Genomic DNA, 18,638 nt, shown 5'->3' on the forward strand with positions numbered 1-18,638 from the left:
GGGCCATTTGGACCCGATACAAGTAAACCATTGTCCCATACCAATACCCAACCCATGTCGGGACTTTTTTTCATCATGAGGGGGGGAAATATACGCTTCACACCCAATTTGCCAACATTTCCACAATTTTCATTGTCAATTTAATAAAATCTCGGAATAGTAAAATTTTCCCACGAAATTGAAATCAAATATTTACAAGCCCCTGAAAGCAGCCAGACACTGTAGAGACTATGCCTTGCAAATCAGTATATGCAAATACAAAATTTGCCACAATTTACCAACGATGACATTATACAGGAGCTAGAGAATCAAGCCAAATCCTATGGATCCAATCTATATGACGAAGACAGAGATTCAAGGACTATAGTAAGCGCTTCAGCGTATAAGCAAATCTCCAGCATGGATAGGTTTTTGGCAGCTCTAGACCAACAATTGTGCTTCACTTGATTAAGAGTTTTTATCCACTGATCCAGAAGTATGGTAAGGTTCGTTTTGACGAATTGGTAGCCTCAAGTGTGATGAAGACTTTCTACGACTTGTATGCTCTCACCGTCCCTCACTTGGCTCCAACGCCTTGTTAGAATCGCTGCACTTTTTTAAGGCAGCTCTTATTTCCTTCAACATCCCATTCACTTTGATGCCTTTCCTGGAAACATTCCAAAAGAACATTAATAGAAAAATCAAGTTCATTTTCTTTTTCGCCTAGAGATATTTCATCAGCAGATTCGCATTGATCTTCCTACAAAATGACACATTCACTAACATAATTGTGATTAACTGGAAATCACGAATGGTTATAACATCATTGATATTCCCACCAAAACAAGATCTCTTTCTCTTCTTTGTTAATCATCTCCACACAAAACAACACGGGAATGAGGTACAAGCATATTATGCTTGTTTTTGTGTGCATGTTAGCATGGCTAATGTACGTACACCAAAAGGAGAAGAGAAAGCAAAAAAAAAAGGAAAAAAGAAAAAGCTCGAGTTTCCAAATAGCATTAAAGGCAACGCTTGGATAATGAAAATCTGAGTATAAGGAAAAATGAAGTCCACCCTCGCAAGCACATGCTAATGGATAGTAATTGTAACCCCAATGCTTGGTGTACATAGCAGAACCAACCCTGTCTTACAATGTCCAGGAAGATAGGGGTAAAACGAAATGTGCATTGAACTTACAGGACGCTAACACCCACGACAGCAAGAGGGGCTGGATAATCCTCTATTTCTTTTTCAGTTTTTGGGGCAGGATGGTCCTCTCTCTCTTTACCAGTATTATCTCCATTATTGACCTGAGAACACAATTTATCATCTCCAGTAAATAATGGTTGAAATGCATCATAAGATATTGTTTCTGGCTCAGAAGTACCTTGTCACTACCAATTCTTGATATTTCTTCAGTCAAAGATGGAAGCTTATCCCTTGCCTAAAGAGCAACCAATATACATATCAAAATTACAGCAGGAAGATATAATATTTCATATACCCACACCACCAACAGCAACAAACAATTATAAGAATATCTGAAAAGAAAAGATCAAAGCTACATAAGGACATACCTCAGGAAGATCAATCTTATTTAGCACCACAATGTATGGTCTTTCCAGGTACTCGGGATTGTACATCCTCAATTCCTGTAGATTCACAACCAATTTACTAGGAGCAGTAAAAAAATTTGCAACAGAAAGGAAATGCCAATGCAACACACAGCAAGGACAGATTTCTATAGCATATTCTTTATAGCTCTGCACAATATCATATTCAACAAAAAATTTAATGAGTTCATGTAACACCCCTTACCCTATCAAAGAGTAGATAGAGCAAGAAATGTCACAAACTATACCTTTTTAGATATATCAGGACTAAACAATTTCTTTTATCTGTAAATACCAAGTTTTTAGGTAATGCATGTAACTTTCATCAATAAATGTGAGATTTCTAAACCAAAATTTTTCGGCAGAATTTCCTCTGTTTCATTAGCACTTTAACCTGTAATACATATGAACATCACACTTATAATTACACTAACAACTGTCATTTGATATCTTACTATTTTTTTATTACATAATCTTTACAACTCACTCTATTTAATATGTACATGCCAAAATAAAACTGTACTATGACTCAGAGACTCAAAAGAACCAGCTATGATAATGGCCTTGATATCTGATGTAGACCTTTGATGAACTTCGCGTGCCTACTTTATCTACAACCTGCGTGAGGTAAAAACCAACACGCTGAGCTAAGGCTCAGTGGGTGATAACAACAAATAACAAAATAGCGTAAACAAGTTCACGTTTACAGATAAACAGAATAAAAACATCTTCTTTTTCCTTTATTGCACATTTTCTATTCATAGCAAATCACCACAGCTTAGTGCATGTAATAGATGCAAACATATTAACACTCACTAATAAGTTCACAAAATCAAGTATCAATCTTAACTAAGATCTTAGCCCTTATAAACACATAGTAGGATCGACTAGGTAGATAAGGAGTTATAACGGTAGGCACAGGGTGCCGAACGGTAGGCTCAGAGGCCAAATCTGTGATAGCAGAGCTCTGTGGCCATGCTTATGAGGTACCAGATATGTAACCTCAAATATAGATCATGTATAGGTAGCAGTACTGCGAACTCTGTATGTTTATATGGCATGCCATACCCTTAAGCTAACCCCGACTCCTATTATGTTTACCAGGGCCAAGCACTATTAATTCAATGTATCAATGTAAAATGCATACCATTTGAAGCTATTTGAATTCATTTTCCAAGTTACATATATCATATGCCAATATTTACAATATGGAAAACTCATGGCAAATAGTGCAAAACTTTATTGACTTAGCATTTTAATGTAGAAAACTACATTCTGCCATATATTGCATCAACTTTTCAAGTAGTTTAGAGTTATCATTTAACTTCAGTTTCTTCATAAGAAATGTACATTTATGTCTTATCTTTCCAACAAGGTATGATTCATGCAATTCTGGTCATCCTAACTTAAGTTATGAATTTTTCTTTACAAGCTGCTCAATCAGGTCTTAATCAGTCCAGTATTAGTACCTGTTTATAGTATCACAAAAATTATCAGATTCATACATTTCCATACAAATTAAAGCTTACGTATCTTCTACAAAGTTTTAGGTATACTTCTTAGGATTCATTTGGCACTGGTATTAACAAATTTCACTGAGTACATAATTAGTTATAGTATAATCAATACACACTGTTCCGGATGCACTAACTCTGTATCCAGTTTAGGTTCACTTCAAATTTTCATCATCTTACCTACAGATTCAGAATTTGGTCAATTCATGAAAGTTTTAGCTCTTTGTCTTAGCTTTCATTTGGTATATCTTAGGCTTAATTTCAATAACCACACAATAAGTTATAAGAATATCAACACAAGCTGTCCTGTTACAACCTATTCTGCCAGATTTGCACTTTTAGCTCTCATGTTAAATTTCTTTACTCTAAGCCTTTCAAACATCATTTTAACATTCATATAACATATTTATACAATCAAAACAACATTTCCAGCAAGTAAAATCAACCCCTAATTTCACTTATTCATGGCAGAATCAAAGGAAAACAGAAAAATCATACAAACACCAAACCTTTCTTGGATTCCTTCTTTCTTTTCCTCTTCTAATCTCTAGCTATCTCCTTTCCCTTTGATGTTCCTTCACCTAGGTAGATTTATGTCTTAGGAAAGGATTGAATAAACTATAAATTAAAGCTCTATAATGAAAATTCATGCATGAAGAAATGAGAAGATGTTATTTCCTTCACCTTTCTAAGCTTACCTTGAATTTTCAAGCTTGGTGTATATGGAACCCTAAACCTTTCTTCTTCAATTCTTTCACTATATGGCTGTTCCTTAAGCTCTTGATCTTAGGATAGATTTTGATTAAAGGAAGAAGTTGTTTTGGTGAGGTTTGGCTTGGCTTTGGTGGAAGGAAGACAAAACAAAGCTTTGGTTTTTTTCAATGGGTGAGCTACGGCAATGGTGGAGGAAGAAAGAAGAAAATCCTTTTTCTTTTTTAAATTTTCTTTTTCATTTCTCCTTTCCTTAGTTAGGTGACACATGGAAAGTAAAATTTGACTTTTATGTTTTAACTTTCCATATTTACACTTTAACCCACTAAACTCTTTACCATGTTTCAATTTAGTTTTTTAAACTTTCAATAATCATAGATTGACCTACTAAAATATGCTTTTAGCCTTTAAAAGTCCTTTTCATTTAAGCAAGCATGACGAATATAAACAAGCACCTCAAGCAAGCACGTCGGAAAACCCTAAGCACCTTTCGAAAGTGACTCGTTCCCGACTCGCTAATCACACTGTCTGCTTTATTTCTGAATACGTCTGTTTCTTTATTTGAGTTTTCTATGATTCAGTTATTAGCAGTTTAGAGTTATGCTAGCACATTCCCTAAGGCCACATAAAAGTCAAATTTTACTTTCCATGTGTCACCTAACTAAGGAAAGGAGAAATGAAAAAGAAAATTTAAAAAAGAAAAAGGATTTTCTTCTTTCTTCCTCCACCATTGCCGTAGCTCACCCATTGAAAAAAACCAAAGCTTTGTTTTGTCTTCCTTCCACCAAAGCCAAGCCAAACCTCACCAAAACAACTTCTTCCTTTAACCAAAATCTATCCTAAGATCAAGAGCTTAAGGAACAGCCATATAGTGAAAGAATTGAAGAAGAAAGGTTTAGGGTTCCATATACACCAAGCTTGAAAATTCAAGGTAAGCTTAGAAAGGTGAAGGAAATAACATCTTCTCATTTCTTCATGCATGAATTTTCATTATAGAGCTTTAATTTATAGTTTATTCAATCCTTTCCTAAGACATAAATCTACCTAGGTGAAGGAACATCAAAGGGAAAGGAGATAGCTAGAGATTAGAAGAGGAAAAGAAAGAAGGAATCCAAGAAAGGTTTGGTGTTTGTATGATTTTTCTGTTTTCCTTTGATTCTGCCATGAATAAGTGAAATTAGGGGTTGATTTTACTTGCTGGAAATGTTGTTTTGATTGTATAAATATGTTATATGAATGTTAAAATGATGTTTGAAAGGCTTAGAGTAAAGAAATTTAACATGAGAGCTAAAAGTGCAAATCTGGCAGAATAGGTTGTAACAGGACAGCTTGTGTTGATATTCTTATAACTTATTGTGTGGTTATTGAAATTAAGCCTAAGATATACCAAATGAAAGCTAAGACAAAGAGCTAAAACTTTCATGAATTGACCAAATTCTGAATCTGTAGGTAAGATGATGAAAATTTGAAGTGAACCTAAACTGGATACAGAGTTAGTGCATCCGGAACAGTGTGTATTGATTATACTATAACTAATTATGTACTCAGTGAAATTTGTTAATACCAGTGCCAAATGAATCCTAAGAAGTATACCTAAAACTTTGTAGAAGATACGTAAGCTTTAATTTGTATGGAAATGTATGAATCTGATAATTTTTGTGATACTATAAACAGGTACTAATACTGGACTGATTAAGACCTGATTGAGCAGCTTGTAAAGAAAAATTCATAACTTAAGTTAGGATGACCAGAATTGCATGAATCATACCTTGTTGGAAAGATAAGACATAAATGTACATTTCTTATGAAGAAACTGAAGTTAAATGATAACTCTAAACTACTTGAAAAGTTGATGCAATATATGGCAGAATGTAGTTTTCTACATTAAAATGCTAAGTCAATAAAGTTTTGCACTATTTGCCATGAGTTTTCCATATTGTAAATATTGGCATATGATATATGTAACTTGGAAAATGAATTCAAATAGCTTCAAATGGTATGCATTTTACATTGATACATTGAATTAATAGTGCTTGGCCCTGGTAAACATAATAGGAGTCGGGGTTAGCTTAAGGGTATGGCATGCCATATAAACATACAGAGTTCGCAGTACTGCTACCGATACATGATCTATATTTGAGGTTACATATCTGGTACCTCATAAGCATGGCCACAGAGCTCTGCTATCACAGATTTGGCCTCTGAGCCTACCGTTCGGCACCCTGTGCCTACCGTTATAACTCCTTATCTACCTAGTCGATCCTACTATGTGTTTATAAGGGCTAAGATCTTAGTTAAGATTGATACTTGATTTTGTGAACTTATTAGTGAGTGTTAATATGTTTGCATCTATTACATGCACTAAGCTGTGGTGATTTGCTATGAATAGAAAATGTGCAATAAAGGAAAAAGAAGATGTTTTTATTCTGTTTATCTGTAAACGTGAACTTGTTTACGCTATTTTGTTATTTGTTGTTATCACCCACTGAGCCTTAGCTCAGCGTGTTGGTTTTTACCTCACGCAGGTTGTAGATAAAGTAGGCACGCGAAGTTCATCAAAGGTCTACATCAGATATCAAGGCCATTATCATAGCTGGTTCTTTTGAGTATCTGAGTCATAGTACAGTTTTATTTTGGCATGTACATATTAAATAGAGTGAGTTGTAAAGATTATGTAATAAAAAAATAGTAAGATATCAAATGACAGTTGTTAGTGTAATTATAAGTGTGATGTTCATATGTATTACAGGTTAAAGTGCTAATGAAACAGAGGAAATTCTGCCGAAAAATTTTGGTTTAGAAATCTCACATTTATTGATGAAAGTTACATGCATTACCTAAAAACTTGGTATTTACAGATAAAAGAAATTGTTTAGTCCTGATATATCTAAAAAGGTATAGTTTGTGACATTCCTTGCTCTATCTACTCTTTGATAGGGTAAGGGGTGTTACAATTAGTGGTATCAGAGCAAAGGTTTAGGCGATTCTAGGTCATAGTATGTAGGTGTATATGTGTCATATATGTACATGCCAAAATGAGTTACAGCTATGATATGGTTCTGATGTAAATCTCTTCTTTGTGTCTTTAGGTCATATAAAAGATGTCATTTGAGTCACAGAGAGCAGCAGATGAAGAGGTAGAGAGTCATGCTCCCTCTGAGGCAGCTGCTGCTCCTCCACCTGCTGCTGCTGGCGGACCAGGGCAGGATGCATTGTTTCAGCAAATAGCTGAGTTGATTAGGAGGGTTACACAAAATGTACCAGAGGTACCACCACCACCTGTAGCAGTCCAGGTTCCCCCACCTGTGGTAGCTAGGCCTCCAATAGAAAAACTCAGAAAGTATGGTGCAACAGAATTTAGAGGTAAAAAGGAAGATGATCCTTCAGCTGCAGAATTCTGGTTAGAAAGTACAGAAAGGGTTTTACAGCAGCTACAGTGTTCACCAGTAGAGAGCTTGATGTGTGCAGTATCATTGCTAAAAGATGAAGCGTATCGATGGTGGACAACTTTAACACAGATGGTTCGACCAGAGCGCCAGACTTGGGAATTCTTTTTGTCAGAGTTTAAAAAGAAGTATGTTGGGGCCTTATATATAGAGGAGAGAAGGAGGGAGTTCTTATACCTCAGACAGGGCAGGCTTACAATAACTGAGTACGAGCGAGAATTTGTCCGACTTAGTAAGTATGCCACGGAGATAGTTCCTACAGAGGAAGAGAGATGTAGACGCTTTGAGCAGGGATTACATGCTGATATCAGGATGTACCTCACAGCTATGCATATCAAGGAACTTTCAGTTTTAGTAGAGACGGCCCACAGCCTAGAACGAATTAAAGAAGAAGAGCAAAGTAGAAAGCAAAAAGGGCAACAGAAAAGGAGCCAGAGCCAGTATCAGGGACAATCCTCTATATCTCAGACAAGTAGTAAGAGACATAGGGAATTTCAGCAGACAGGGCAGAGAGGACTACCTAGACAGAGTCAGAGACCGGGGCAGAGTTCAGTAGTGAGGTCTGGACAGCAGACTACTTCAGTATCCAGTACAGGAGGACCAGGCAGAGGGTTGCCACCAGTATGTGAGCATTGTGGCAGGAGACATGGTGGAATATGTAGGAGATTGACTGGGGCTTGCTACTTATGTGGAAGCTCAGACCACTTTATGAGGGATTGTCCTAGAGGCCAGTCAGTGCAACCTATACAGACAGAGAGATCTTTGCCGACAGGGTCTAGAGGCAGAGGTAGAGGTAGAGGTGAATCTAGCAGTGCTCAGAGTCACAGAGTATCAGAGACAGTAGATAGACCAGACACTAGAGCACCTGCCAGGGCATATGCTATTCGTGCAAGGGAAGACCAGGAAAAACCAGATGTTATTGCTGGTAAATTTTCTATCTTTGGCAAACATATTTATGCATTAATTGATCCTGGTTCCACACATTCATACACCAGCATACCCATCAATAATGAGAAGGGAATTGAAGTAGAACCTTTAGAGCATGACATAGCAGTGACCAATCCCTTAGGACATCTTGTGATTGTGAATAGAGTTTACAGAGATTGTCCTATATGTGTGCAAGGTCATACCTTTTTAGGTGACCTGATAGAGTTACCTTTTAGAGAGTTTGATGTGATTTTGGGCATGGATTGGTTGTCTAGACATCATGTCATAGTTGATTGTAAGTTAGCCTAGCCCTACCTAGTGATGTCACTGCTCTAGCTATGTGTTTGAGGATGTTACAGTTCAAGTTCGGCAGAGGATCATAATTCATAGACAAATTTAACGGGTTCAAGTTTTCTTCCTCTTCTTCATGGATCCCTCTTTTTTTGGAATTATCATTAGCAAGGGCCATTCGGAATCCTATAAGAACACATAAATGTAGCTTGGAGATCCTGATCAGATTTCATTGACAGACATGCTAACATACCAACAGAAGAAATTAGCATGAGAATGAGAAACGTGTAATTAATCAAAATAATCATATGAATAACGAGAGATATACCTCTTTAACGGTTCTATAATCATTCACAGGGTCCTCAGCAGCTGCATCAACAACATGGACCAATACCCGAGTTCTTCTAAGGTGCCTCAAAAAGTTTCGACCAAGACCCTGAAGGATGACAAGATTCCATCTTTAGCAGCAACAATTATTAGATAAACTGCTGAACTAGATGCAATACATATAATACCTTCCCCAAATGAGCACCTTCTATAAGACCAGGCAAATCTGCCATTGTTGCTTCTGATGAATACATCGCTGCCCCTAATGTTGGATCACCATCTAGGCGCCCAAGATTTGGCATCAATGTTGTGAAAGGATAATCAGCAATATCAGGTTTAGCATGTGTTATAGCTGCCAAGAGTGTCGATTTTCCAGCATTTGGAAGACCCTAGGAAGTAAAGTAAACCTCTACCAATTAGAAGGCCAGCATACTTCCTTTGTAATTAAAGTTGATACAGTTTCCTACTCTGTCAAAGTGTTAGCTAATGAAATTTTGTCTAAAAATGGTAAAGACAGATTTCACAAGTATTAGTATGCTTATGAACATATAAAGAGAAGTAGGGATGCTTACAACTAGACCAACATCAGCAACAACTCGAAGAATCAACTCCAAACTAACCTCCTCCCCAGGCTGACCAAGAACTAAAACCTGCAAAAGAATAAAAAGTAAAGTAAAGGTTTAGGATTCATATTACCATAACAAAAGAAGACCAATCACGCAGGCTGAGAAGTCATACATTGTTACGATGGTATCTTACACCTCCTTGATAAATTTCAGGATTTCTAGATCAGTTACTTTTAGTAAAGCATCTGGAGGAAGGTCCTCGACTCTCAAACTAGACTATTGTTTTAAATCGCGGTCGCGAGCAACGGAAACAAACCTATAACGGCTATAACGTAAGGGTAACGGTATGGCGCTATGCAAATTTTTCAAAAAATTTGCAAAGTTCATAAATGAAATGATATTAATTAGATTTAATTCAAAATAATGCACACAAATGTATAATAAACATAAATACATGAAATATAGATTATTTAATTTAAGTTAAGCATCATATAGTCTAAAATAAGAAAAACCAACATAATCTTTATAGATCGAACAATCTAATAGCTCAAAATACAATTTTAACTCAAAACTAACACTTTAATCCACAAATTTAAAAAAAAAAAAAAAAAAAAAAAGAGAGGGAAAAAACAACTAAAAATTAAAATACATAAAATTTAACTAACTTTTTAGAAGAAATAAGCTTGAAAATACAGTAGTTTATGACGGATCTAAACTTATATGAGAAATACGCAAAGAAGATTGAAATTTGAAAGAGAAATGAAAGAGAAAACTTAAAAAATATAGCCTTTGAAACTCTGAAAAGTCTAGAAACTAATGAAAATAAGAATAAGAGGCAAAAGAGGAAGGATATAAAACAATTTCAATTGCCGCTACCATTACTTCTGTTAGTGTATTTGCTCTAGGCCATTATCTTGGACTTTTTTGTATATCATTTTGTTTATTAATAAAATAGATTTTATTATCATTATTATTTATTTGCATGTTATATAATAATGATTAACATCCCTGGTTACTTGTTATTATGATGATAATAATAAAATATGACTAGTATGATTATTGATTGATAATCATGAGATGATTATGTGTATGTTGATATAAATCAATAACCACATATACTTGTTAGAGAATAAAGTATTGGATGGATCCATATTAAGATCACTACGTGGGTTATTGTTATAAGTGAATCTCAAGATAGTTAAGTTTTAATCATTTGACTCGAGATTGTCATAGTTTCCAATATAAAGACTTATATTTTGACATAACTAAACATTATCTTTAATCGGATAATCATAAAGGTTATGATTGAGAATAATAGAAATTATGTAGAGGATATTGAACAATTAAGATAAAATTTGTCCTTCTCTTTGAGAGAGATATCTTTTGGGCCCCTCGATAACTAAGACTGAAAAATGCATGGTTGTGCTCAAATGAATTGATAATGTGATCAATATCATTCGATTTTATCAGTCTACTTAGAGATCGAAAAATCATAAATTTGAACATTATAAGTTTGACATTGATCATAACTTATGTTCAAACTGGATATCGTGGGACAAATGGATTAATACATGTTCTGTTTGTTAGGTTTTATAGGACTATCGATCCTTATATTAATTGGGTAGTCATAATGTTTTGCTAGAGGCCGCTTATGATTTATGGGCCTTGTTGGATTGAGCCTATTGCCAATTAATGTGAGCCTATAGAGTCACACACAAAAGAACGTCATTTATGTGTTATGTCATATTAATGGGCTAAAAGCACGTTGGTATAATTAATAATAATATTAATAAAGATATTATTATTATTAATATTAATTATTTATTATTATTATAAGACAATAATATTTAAAAGATAATATTTAAAAGATCTACAGTCTATCTATAACTGTTACAGATAAAAAAAGATCTTCCATTTTCTTTTGAAAATGACTTATCGCATAGATATATTAGTATCTGCAATATTGTGACGGTTGTCATGAACACAACTCTCTTACGAAAATAAGTGTGGAAAAACGAAAAAAAGTGTGGAAAAAGACTGAGAGAAAATGAGTGAACATAAAACACCTTTTTTGAATTGCGTGAGAAAGGTCTTTTTGGTAATCGTTTTTCTGGGTTGCAGATTGGAAGCACATAGTTAATCCATCCGTTCAGAGAGCTAGCACTCCAGATGGAAAAGTTCGTGTGGATACCATTGAGAGTGTTCGTTTCAGAAGCAGCACCATCAGTCCGAATCAATTTCTTTTCATCAAGTCTAAAAGGTTAGTCTCTTTATCCTTCTTTTTGAATTAAATAGAAGCATTCGGATCCTGAAAGAGGAACAGACATTTTTTATTTTTCCACTGCGTAATTTTGGATTACAATGATCTCTATGGTTTTTTACAGCTTCACGGTAGGTAACGGCCGTTACCATTATGGCTGCAAATGGAGTAACGGGTAACGGCCCCCAAAAACGGCCGTTACGTTATTATTTAAAACCATGGACTAGACATACAGCAGTAACTTAACAATAGAAGGTAGGTATCAGGTGGTTTGGACTTTGGAGTTGGTCACCAATTGACTGTCCTATCATCTTTTTTTTTTTGAAATAGGAATTGGAGATTGGGAGAGTAGAACCTGAGACCTCTCAGATTTACTCAGATGCACTTACCGCCAGACTAAATCTATAAGTGCGACTGCTCTATCATCTTAGATGCTCAAAAATCCTCTGACGCAACTAAATATTGCACACAGAAACATCAACAACCTAAAATTTTCAGCAGGTTGATGCCTGAATATAAACTTTGAGTGAGCTTAGTTATTTGAAAACTTACTATCTTTCTTCACACTACTCAAATATCTGTTGTCTAAAATCAAAGAAAAAATTGCTGTGCCTTTATCATCAAAGCTATTGAAAAAGATAAAACTACAAATGCCTTTAGTAAATTATCAGTATCTAATTCACATAAAAGCCACTATAAACAAAATAATTAAATAATCATACCCATCAAATGCACAGCTTGAACAACATCAACTCGAGAATAATTGAACTAGTGAATGCAATATTCATTAACGAACCAAAGGAATTCCTCTTTACCTTGTCATTGTCATCTCTTAGCACATTTGTGGTTAAAGCCATTAACCTTTTCTTTCTATGATCTGGTGCTTCAAGCAAGCTAATCTGTTCCAATAGCCAATACAAACAACTTGTGAATTCCTTAGCAAAATGAGCATACCATAGAAGCAAGCATTACAGTCAATAACAATATGCCACAAATACGTTGACTATTAAACAGAATAGGACTTGTAATAAATGATTTTCTCAAGCCATTCTCCAATGTTTGAAATCGTTTACAAATTGGAACAATACCATTTTAACAAGCACGATATATTCATAATATTTGTGCAAGAATATCCTATAGAAAGAAAGAAAGAAATAAAAGGAACGCATTTGTGACGCATCCATAAAATAAAACAAAGACGCTAATTCAAAATTTCACATGAAAGCATGAACATCTAACCCCTCCATGGCCACCCCTTGCAACAAGTACTTCATCGCCTGGTTGAGCTAAATCAGCCAGTAGCTTCCCTCTTTTATGCTTGACGACAGTACCTGTCAAATGACTGAACGTAGTAAGCTAAGCCTTCGTCTGAGAGGGGTTTTCTTTAAAGTAACGGGAGATTCTTCGAGGTTTAGATACCTTGAATTTGAGTTGGTTGGGGAGAGCTTGGGTTAGGTTTTTAGAGGTCTTTTTTACACCACAAAATTGGGGAATTGAGACAAATTTTTCTCATTAAAACTTCCAAATATCTTACTATTTAGAGAATTGTAGTAAAACATCTAATTGTTCATGTATCCTCTGAAGAAGAATTTTCAGAAAACAAACACTTATAAAGAATAACGTACAAACCTATAGGCACAGGAATACGCAGAGTTGGAGCAGCGAATCCATCATGCAACTGCGAGGTTAAAACACACATAGCATCAACATTTCCACCGCGTTTTGCGTTAAATCGGCCTTTCGCGTGAAACTCCAATAAGGAATCTTTTCCCTCATCCGCATAAATTACTACATCCCCTCCATGCCCACCCGTAGGAAGAATAAGTGACCCATCAAAATCTCTTTTGAACGAGCTCTTCTTCCTTGTCTTGTCTTTATCGTTGCCCTTTGAGTTAGCAGATCTCTGCTTAGGTAAGCTAAGAATTGCACCGTGGCCTCCATCTCCAGAACGAACTGTGATTATCACCTGATCGAAATACTTGTGAGGTTCTCTTATGAAAGAAGAAGAATTCGCCGGAGAAGCCTCTTTGGGCCTAGTAACTCTGCACTTAACCGTGTAGGGCCTGAAGCTATCATAATTGTCATTGCGATGACAACACCTAAACATAACAAGCAACAAATGGATTCATTTCTTCGTACCTTACATCACCAAGTGAAAAGTCCAATGGCAGGAGAATTACGATTTAGAAGTAAGAGGAATACCTTTCAGGAAGAAGATGAATGAAGAACAGCTTACGGATACCAAATTGGAGACTGAGAAAGGAAGATGAAGGAAGAGCAGCCATTTAGAGTTCAGACCGTTATCGCTGAGAAACAGAGACGCAGAGATTTTAGGGGCTTAGATTGCGTCAGGGTTTTGGCCCACTTACTATAATATATTATGGATTAGTTGCGATCTTTGTAAGCCTAAGAAACACGTTGCTCTGAGTGGATGTGAATTCGTTCGGCCCAATAATTCATTTTATAAGCCCAACAGTTACCCATTTTATTGTCAAGCCCTTTTGCCGCCTTATTTTTTTCAAGTAAATTAACGCACCAAACGCAACCAAGGTGGTTATCACTCACCAGACCAGCATTTTCGATTCTAGGGTCAGAAAGAATGAAATCGAACTTAATTAATTTCACTTCAATTTTAATATGAATAAAATTGATTTCAAATCTTCAACTTAATTCAACAAACCGATTTCAGTCCTATTGGATTCATACTAGAAAAGTTTCGATCATTTGATGGCCACCTCATGTATGATAATTTTAAAAAAAGGGGGTACCACGAGTATTTTATATTTCATAAATGATTTTTACCCTTAAATGCTCACCCCTTTTAGAGACATTTGTATATGCAATCCAATGTATGTTGCTTCGAGAAAAAAATGCATTACGTAACCATATCATATGGATCAACGGAAAAAAAAAAAAAAAAAAAAGGGAAGGGTTGATCATCTCAAGGAACATTTGAGAGTAGCTTGGCTGATAGGAAACTTGAGGAAAAAGTCCACTAAAAAGGGAAGGGATTAAGGATAATCATCTATCGTTGTTATCTCGTTTACCGTCGGAAATCCTCACCTAAGAACTGAACTTCCGAATCCAATGTGGTAGCGGTCTCAAACGCTGATGAAAACATTGTCATGAGAACACAATGTACGCATAAAATAATAATAATAATAATAATAATAATAATTAGAAATGGTTTCAGATGATAAAATGTTACTCAAATATGAATATATTTACAACCACACAACTGCCGGCAGATTTTGCCGCACAAGACATACCATAAAAAATTTCCTTCTGTTTTTCCCATATGAGAAATTATATAAAATGGTCTTTGAATCTCGACCTTGCTTCACCAAACAAGACTCCTATTTATGCCAAATAAAATTTTGATGTTAGGCTACACAAAATCTTAATTACTAAGGTCTTAAATACTGGCAAGTGGATCATCAAAACCACCATCTAGAATAAATCCAAACTGTGCAAAGTTGAACCAAAATGCACTAGCATTGTGGCCAACCATGAAAAGAGGCATACCTCGACAAATGCAACACCCATACACATGAGACAGCCTACTTGGCAACTTTTTACAGATGTGAAGGCATCGATGACCATTATCTACCCATGAGAAAACCAAAACCAGATGGTGGCAACTATATATGAAGTAACCTTGGCTAGCCCTACCAAAAGTACTTGAATCGCATCATATCTAGCCTTTGAGAAAATCCTTCAAAGAAAATGGTGGAAAACCATCCTACAAAAGTCATATTGAATGGTAAAAGATCAGTATGTTAGAAGAGTGAAGCATCATTTTTTGTACACAAAATCACAACCAACTGAAGCAATCAAAAACACCCAAGTTCAGTCTGTCAGGGCAAGACAATATCAGAGTAGTATAATCAACTAGAACATAACTAATTAATATCTAATACTAGACCATGAAATGATCCGTCCAGAAGATACTCAATGATACAATGTCGAGATATAAGCAAGTTCAGCAGAAACACACTGCCAGTTCAACAAGAAAACCACTAACTATGCCTTACCTTGCCGTGATCTTGATTTAAGCATTGCCTCACTACTGTTGCCTGTTGTATCAGTCTCTCCATTGCTGCATAGCTTGGGCGGTTTGCATGAGCTTAATCATTGAAGGTAAGAGAATTAGAAGTGAGATCAACAATATTTAACATTCTCGAAGGTAAAATGCAGATGGGAGAAGTAACAAAGGAAACAAACCAAGAATAGCTCGGTTCAAACTATCTACAACTTGCTGCCGATACTCCAAGCTAAGCAGATGAAACATTGGAGATTTTTCTGGTTCTTCATAAGCAAGCAGAGCCATAAAATCCTGAAACAATAGAAAACAGTTTTGCAATCTCTGACAAGAACTGGAATAATGGTATCAGATATGTTTAAAGTAATTTGACTCTGAAAGGAACATACTTCAAGCTTTTCAACATACTTCTGGACTTTCCCAAATGGGGTCAACTTTGATTGAGCAAATTCCAATGCTTCTGTGCTGCCATGTAAATAGAAGATATTACAGTAAGGAAATGCAGAACTTCCTATTTTGATACATCAGTCTTTCATTACTCACCACTTCCTAGTGCAGACAAGCTCAATAAAATGGAGGCTCAAAAGACCAAAATGCAGGTCCTTATTATTTTCTAGTAAGTCATGTGCCAGCTCTTCTGTTAGCTCTATGGCCTTAAGTGCATTCCCCTCTAGCGCATAGTGAAAAATCCCTGAACATAAAACGTAAGATTAGATAATGAAGGGCATAGCTCAATTTAGCAATTAAAATATAGAGTATCAGATGATTTATATTATATAAAAAAGACTACCAGAATAATAGCATACTAAAACAAAGGAGAGCCACCATTATTTCAATAATAATAAACATGCAGTTCATTTGTTTTACCCAAGTATTGCTGCAAATGTTTGACAAAAACACAGTGGGCAATGTTAAATTGTGACAAGTTCGCAACTCCAAGAATGCTTTCAAACTATCTGGTTTAAGCTCATAATTCTCCAAAATTAATATCAAAGGCCACCAGAAGTTATTTAAATTTTATGTTTATACATGTTAAACAATACTGCTGCAAATATTATCAGATATATGTATTCTGCATGAAAAACTTGCAAATAACATAACTAAGGAGTTGCAGAAGTATAAAACAATACACATAACTTGAAATAAGAACATGCACATTTTGCAAACCATTTTGAATGTGCCAATAGTCATCAATTTTTAATCATAGATCCTTCATTTCATTACAAAAACTGAATATCTTCACATACTTTTTCTTTTATCCATGTCCTCAAGACAATCTGCAGGTTGCTTCATCCCTGTACATGCTATAAAGGATTCCACAGTCTCTTTATAACAATTATGCACCAGATATGAGAGAACAACATTGTGAATTTCATTGTCTTTGATGGCCTGTAAATAAATATATAAAGGAGAGATAAAGCAACCTCAGAAGACATAGCAACAACAACTCAAAAAATGCATATAATTTTTGGTTATGGAACCTTATCAGTGAGTTGGAAATGTCGGAGACAGTAGAAAGCACATCTAAGACAGCAAAATCAATCCCACAGTAAAAACCCATGATTCCCTAAATGCCAGCAGCATACAAAATCAATTAAATACATGCTTCTACTAACATTGAGATGTTTCATAGCTTAGCAAACCAAGCACCATTGAATTTCCATCCCGCACTAACTCACATTTTGCACAAAATCACAAGCCATTTGTACCAGTAAATATTTTCACACCCCAGTTACAGACAAAAACCTAATCACTAATGCCTGTACGTTAAACATCATCTTCATTCACATAAACTGACCATATTGAGAACCATATAATGAGGCAAACCCACAAGTTTACCGCTGAAATTTTGTGCCTCAAGCACAAAGCACTGATGTCTTTCCTATCTCTCTCCCACTCCAAAATCGTGTTCTGATGGGAATTCTATATGCAGAAAAAAGTTCCACCAGACTTCCAATGGCAACGATTTCTTCACACAATCATTTAAGAAAAAATTAAAAATACATTAATTAATCAGCAATAACCGAAAATATGCTATGTAGTAGCTGAATCGAGCAAAAAATTACACAAGCATAAAATAAAGTTAGGGTTTCGTCAATCAATCTAGAGAGGTCAACGACTTGAAAATGCATCATTGCAAAGCGAACGGAGAGCTTTATAAGACTGCAGGTAATTTCAGAAACCTATATGGAATGGTAAACACTTACAATTTGTTCATAATGGCGGGGATCGACGTCCATGATTGAGTGGGATTACAGTAACCTAATTATAATTAAGACGAGGGGAGAAAAAATTAAAGATCAAAATAAGGATGAGATCGTTGGTGTTTGGAATGTGAAGGGTGAAGAGAAGAGAAAGGTGATCGCAGTGACAGAAGATGGAGAGAAGAGAAAGGTGTGCTCAGTAGCGGAGAACACTTGGATCCCTATCTTGTATCATTATGTATCCAACTGCTCCTTCTGTCTATGGTTACTCTTCCTCTGCCTCTTTACACGTGCTTCTCTTCTTGCGGCTAAGTTCTTTTTGTTTTTTTTTCCAAAATTATTTTATCTTGTTGCAAAGACTACAAGCACATAAAATTAATACTTGATATAAACATTCTATACAAGTAATAGTTGATATACGTTTAAATAGTATTTGATAAGTTTTAAAAACACATAAAATTAGTAATTAATACAAACATTCTATATAGTTGATATACATTTAAATAGTATAAATTTTAAAAAAAAATAATAAATAGTAGATAAATATCTATATGGAGTAGCTTAGAGAAAATATAAATTCAGAATAAAAAAATAAATTTATTAGCCGATAAAAGAGGATCTTTGACCTCGACTTTCCCTTCTTATTTTTTTTCAAAATATATAATTTTGCAAAATTATTCATATTTTATACATTTTGTGGAATTTTGAATCTAATTTTATATTTTATTTTTTGATATGTAGGTTTCATTCGTATT

General features: G+C 35.2%; 2 protein-coding genes across 5 annotated transcripts; both read right to left on the reverse strand.

Annotated features, from left to right (window-relative positions):
* Positions 1–107: 107 nt before the first annotated feature.
* Positions 108–13,949, reverse strand: LOC110606499 (probable GTP-binding protein OBGC2). 2 transcript variants are annotated; one of them, XM_021745331.2, is made up of 11 exons: positions 13,840–13,949; positions 13,267–13,736; positions 12,877–12,968; positions 12,453–12,536; positions 9,384–9,461; positions 9,000–9,200; positions 8,813–8,920; positions 1,560–1,634; positions 1,370–1,426; positions 1,180–1,292; positions 108–646 (listed from the first exon to the last, which is right to left on the reverse strand). In XM_021745331.2, exons 1-11 carry the CDS (start codon positions 13,920–13,922, stop codon positions 547–549), a joined length of 1,461 nt encoding a protein of 486 aa, XP_021601023.1. In that variant the 5' UTR covers positions 13,923–13,949; the 3' UTR covers positions 108–546. The 2 variants fall into 2 exon arrangements, with proteins under 2 accessions (XP_021601023.1, XP_021601024.1); XM_021745332.2 differs by lacking the exons at positions 1,180–1,292; positions 1,370–1,426; positions 1,560–1,634.
* An 875-nt stretch (positions 13,950–14,824) lies between these two features.
* Positions 14,825–18,169, reverse strand: LOC110606501 (glucose-induced degradation protein 8 homolog). Of its 3 annotated transcripts, none has more exons than XR_006349323.1 (8): positions 17,887–18,169; positions 16,927–17,068; positions 16,223–16,370; positions 16,069–16,144; positions 15,862–15,973; positions 15,672–15,763; positions 15,163–15,379; positions 14,825–14,993 (listed from the first exon to the last, which is right to left on the reverse strand). XR_006349323.1 is itself a non-coding variant. In XM_043952902.1 (8 exons), the coding sequence occupies exons 3-8, from the start codon at positions 16,970–16,972 to the stop codon at positions 15,335–15,337; spliced, it is 519 nt and encodes a 172-aa protein (XP_043808837.1). In that variant the 5' UTR covers positions 16,973–17,068; positions 17,519–17,648; positions 17,887–18,168; the 3' UTR covers positions 14,825–15,334. The 3 variants fall into 3 exon arrangements, 2 of the variants coding, with proteins under 2 accessions (XP_043808837.1, XP_021601025.1); XM_043952902.1 differs by adding an exon at positions 17,519–17,648 and having other exon boundaries at positions 14,825–15,379; positions 17,887–18,168; XM_021745333.2 differs by having other exon boundaries at positions 14,825–15,379.
* Positions 18,170–18,638: the final 469 nt, after the last annotated feature.

This window comes from Manihot esculenta, chromosome 18 (genome assembly GCF_001659605.2).
Source record: "Manihot esculenta cultivar AM560-2 chromosome 18, M.esculenta_v8, whole genome shotgun sequence".
Lineage (NCBI taxonomy): Eukaryota > Viridiplantae > Streptophyta > Magnoliopsida > Malpighiales > Euphorbiaceae > Manihot > Manihot esculenta.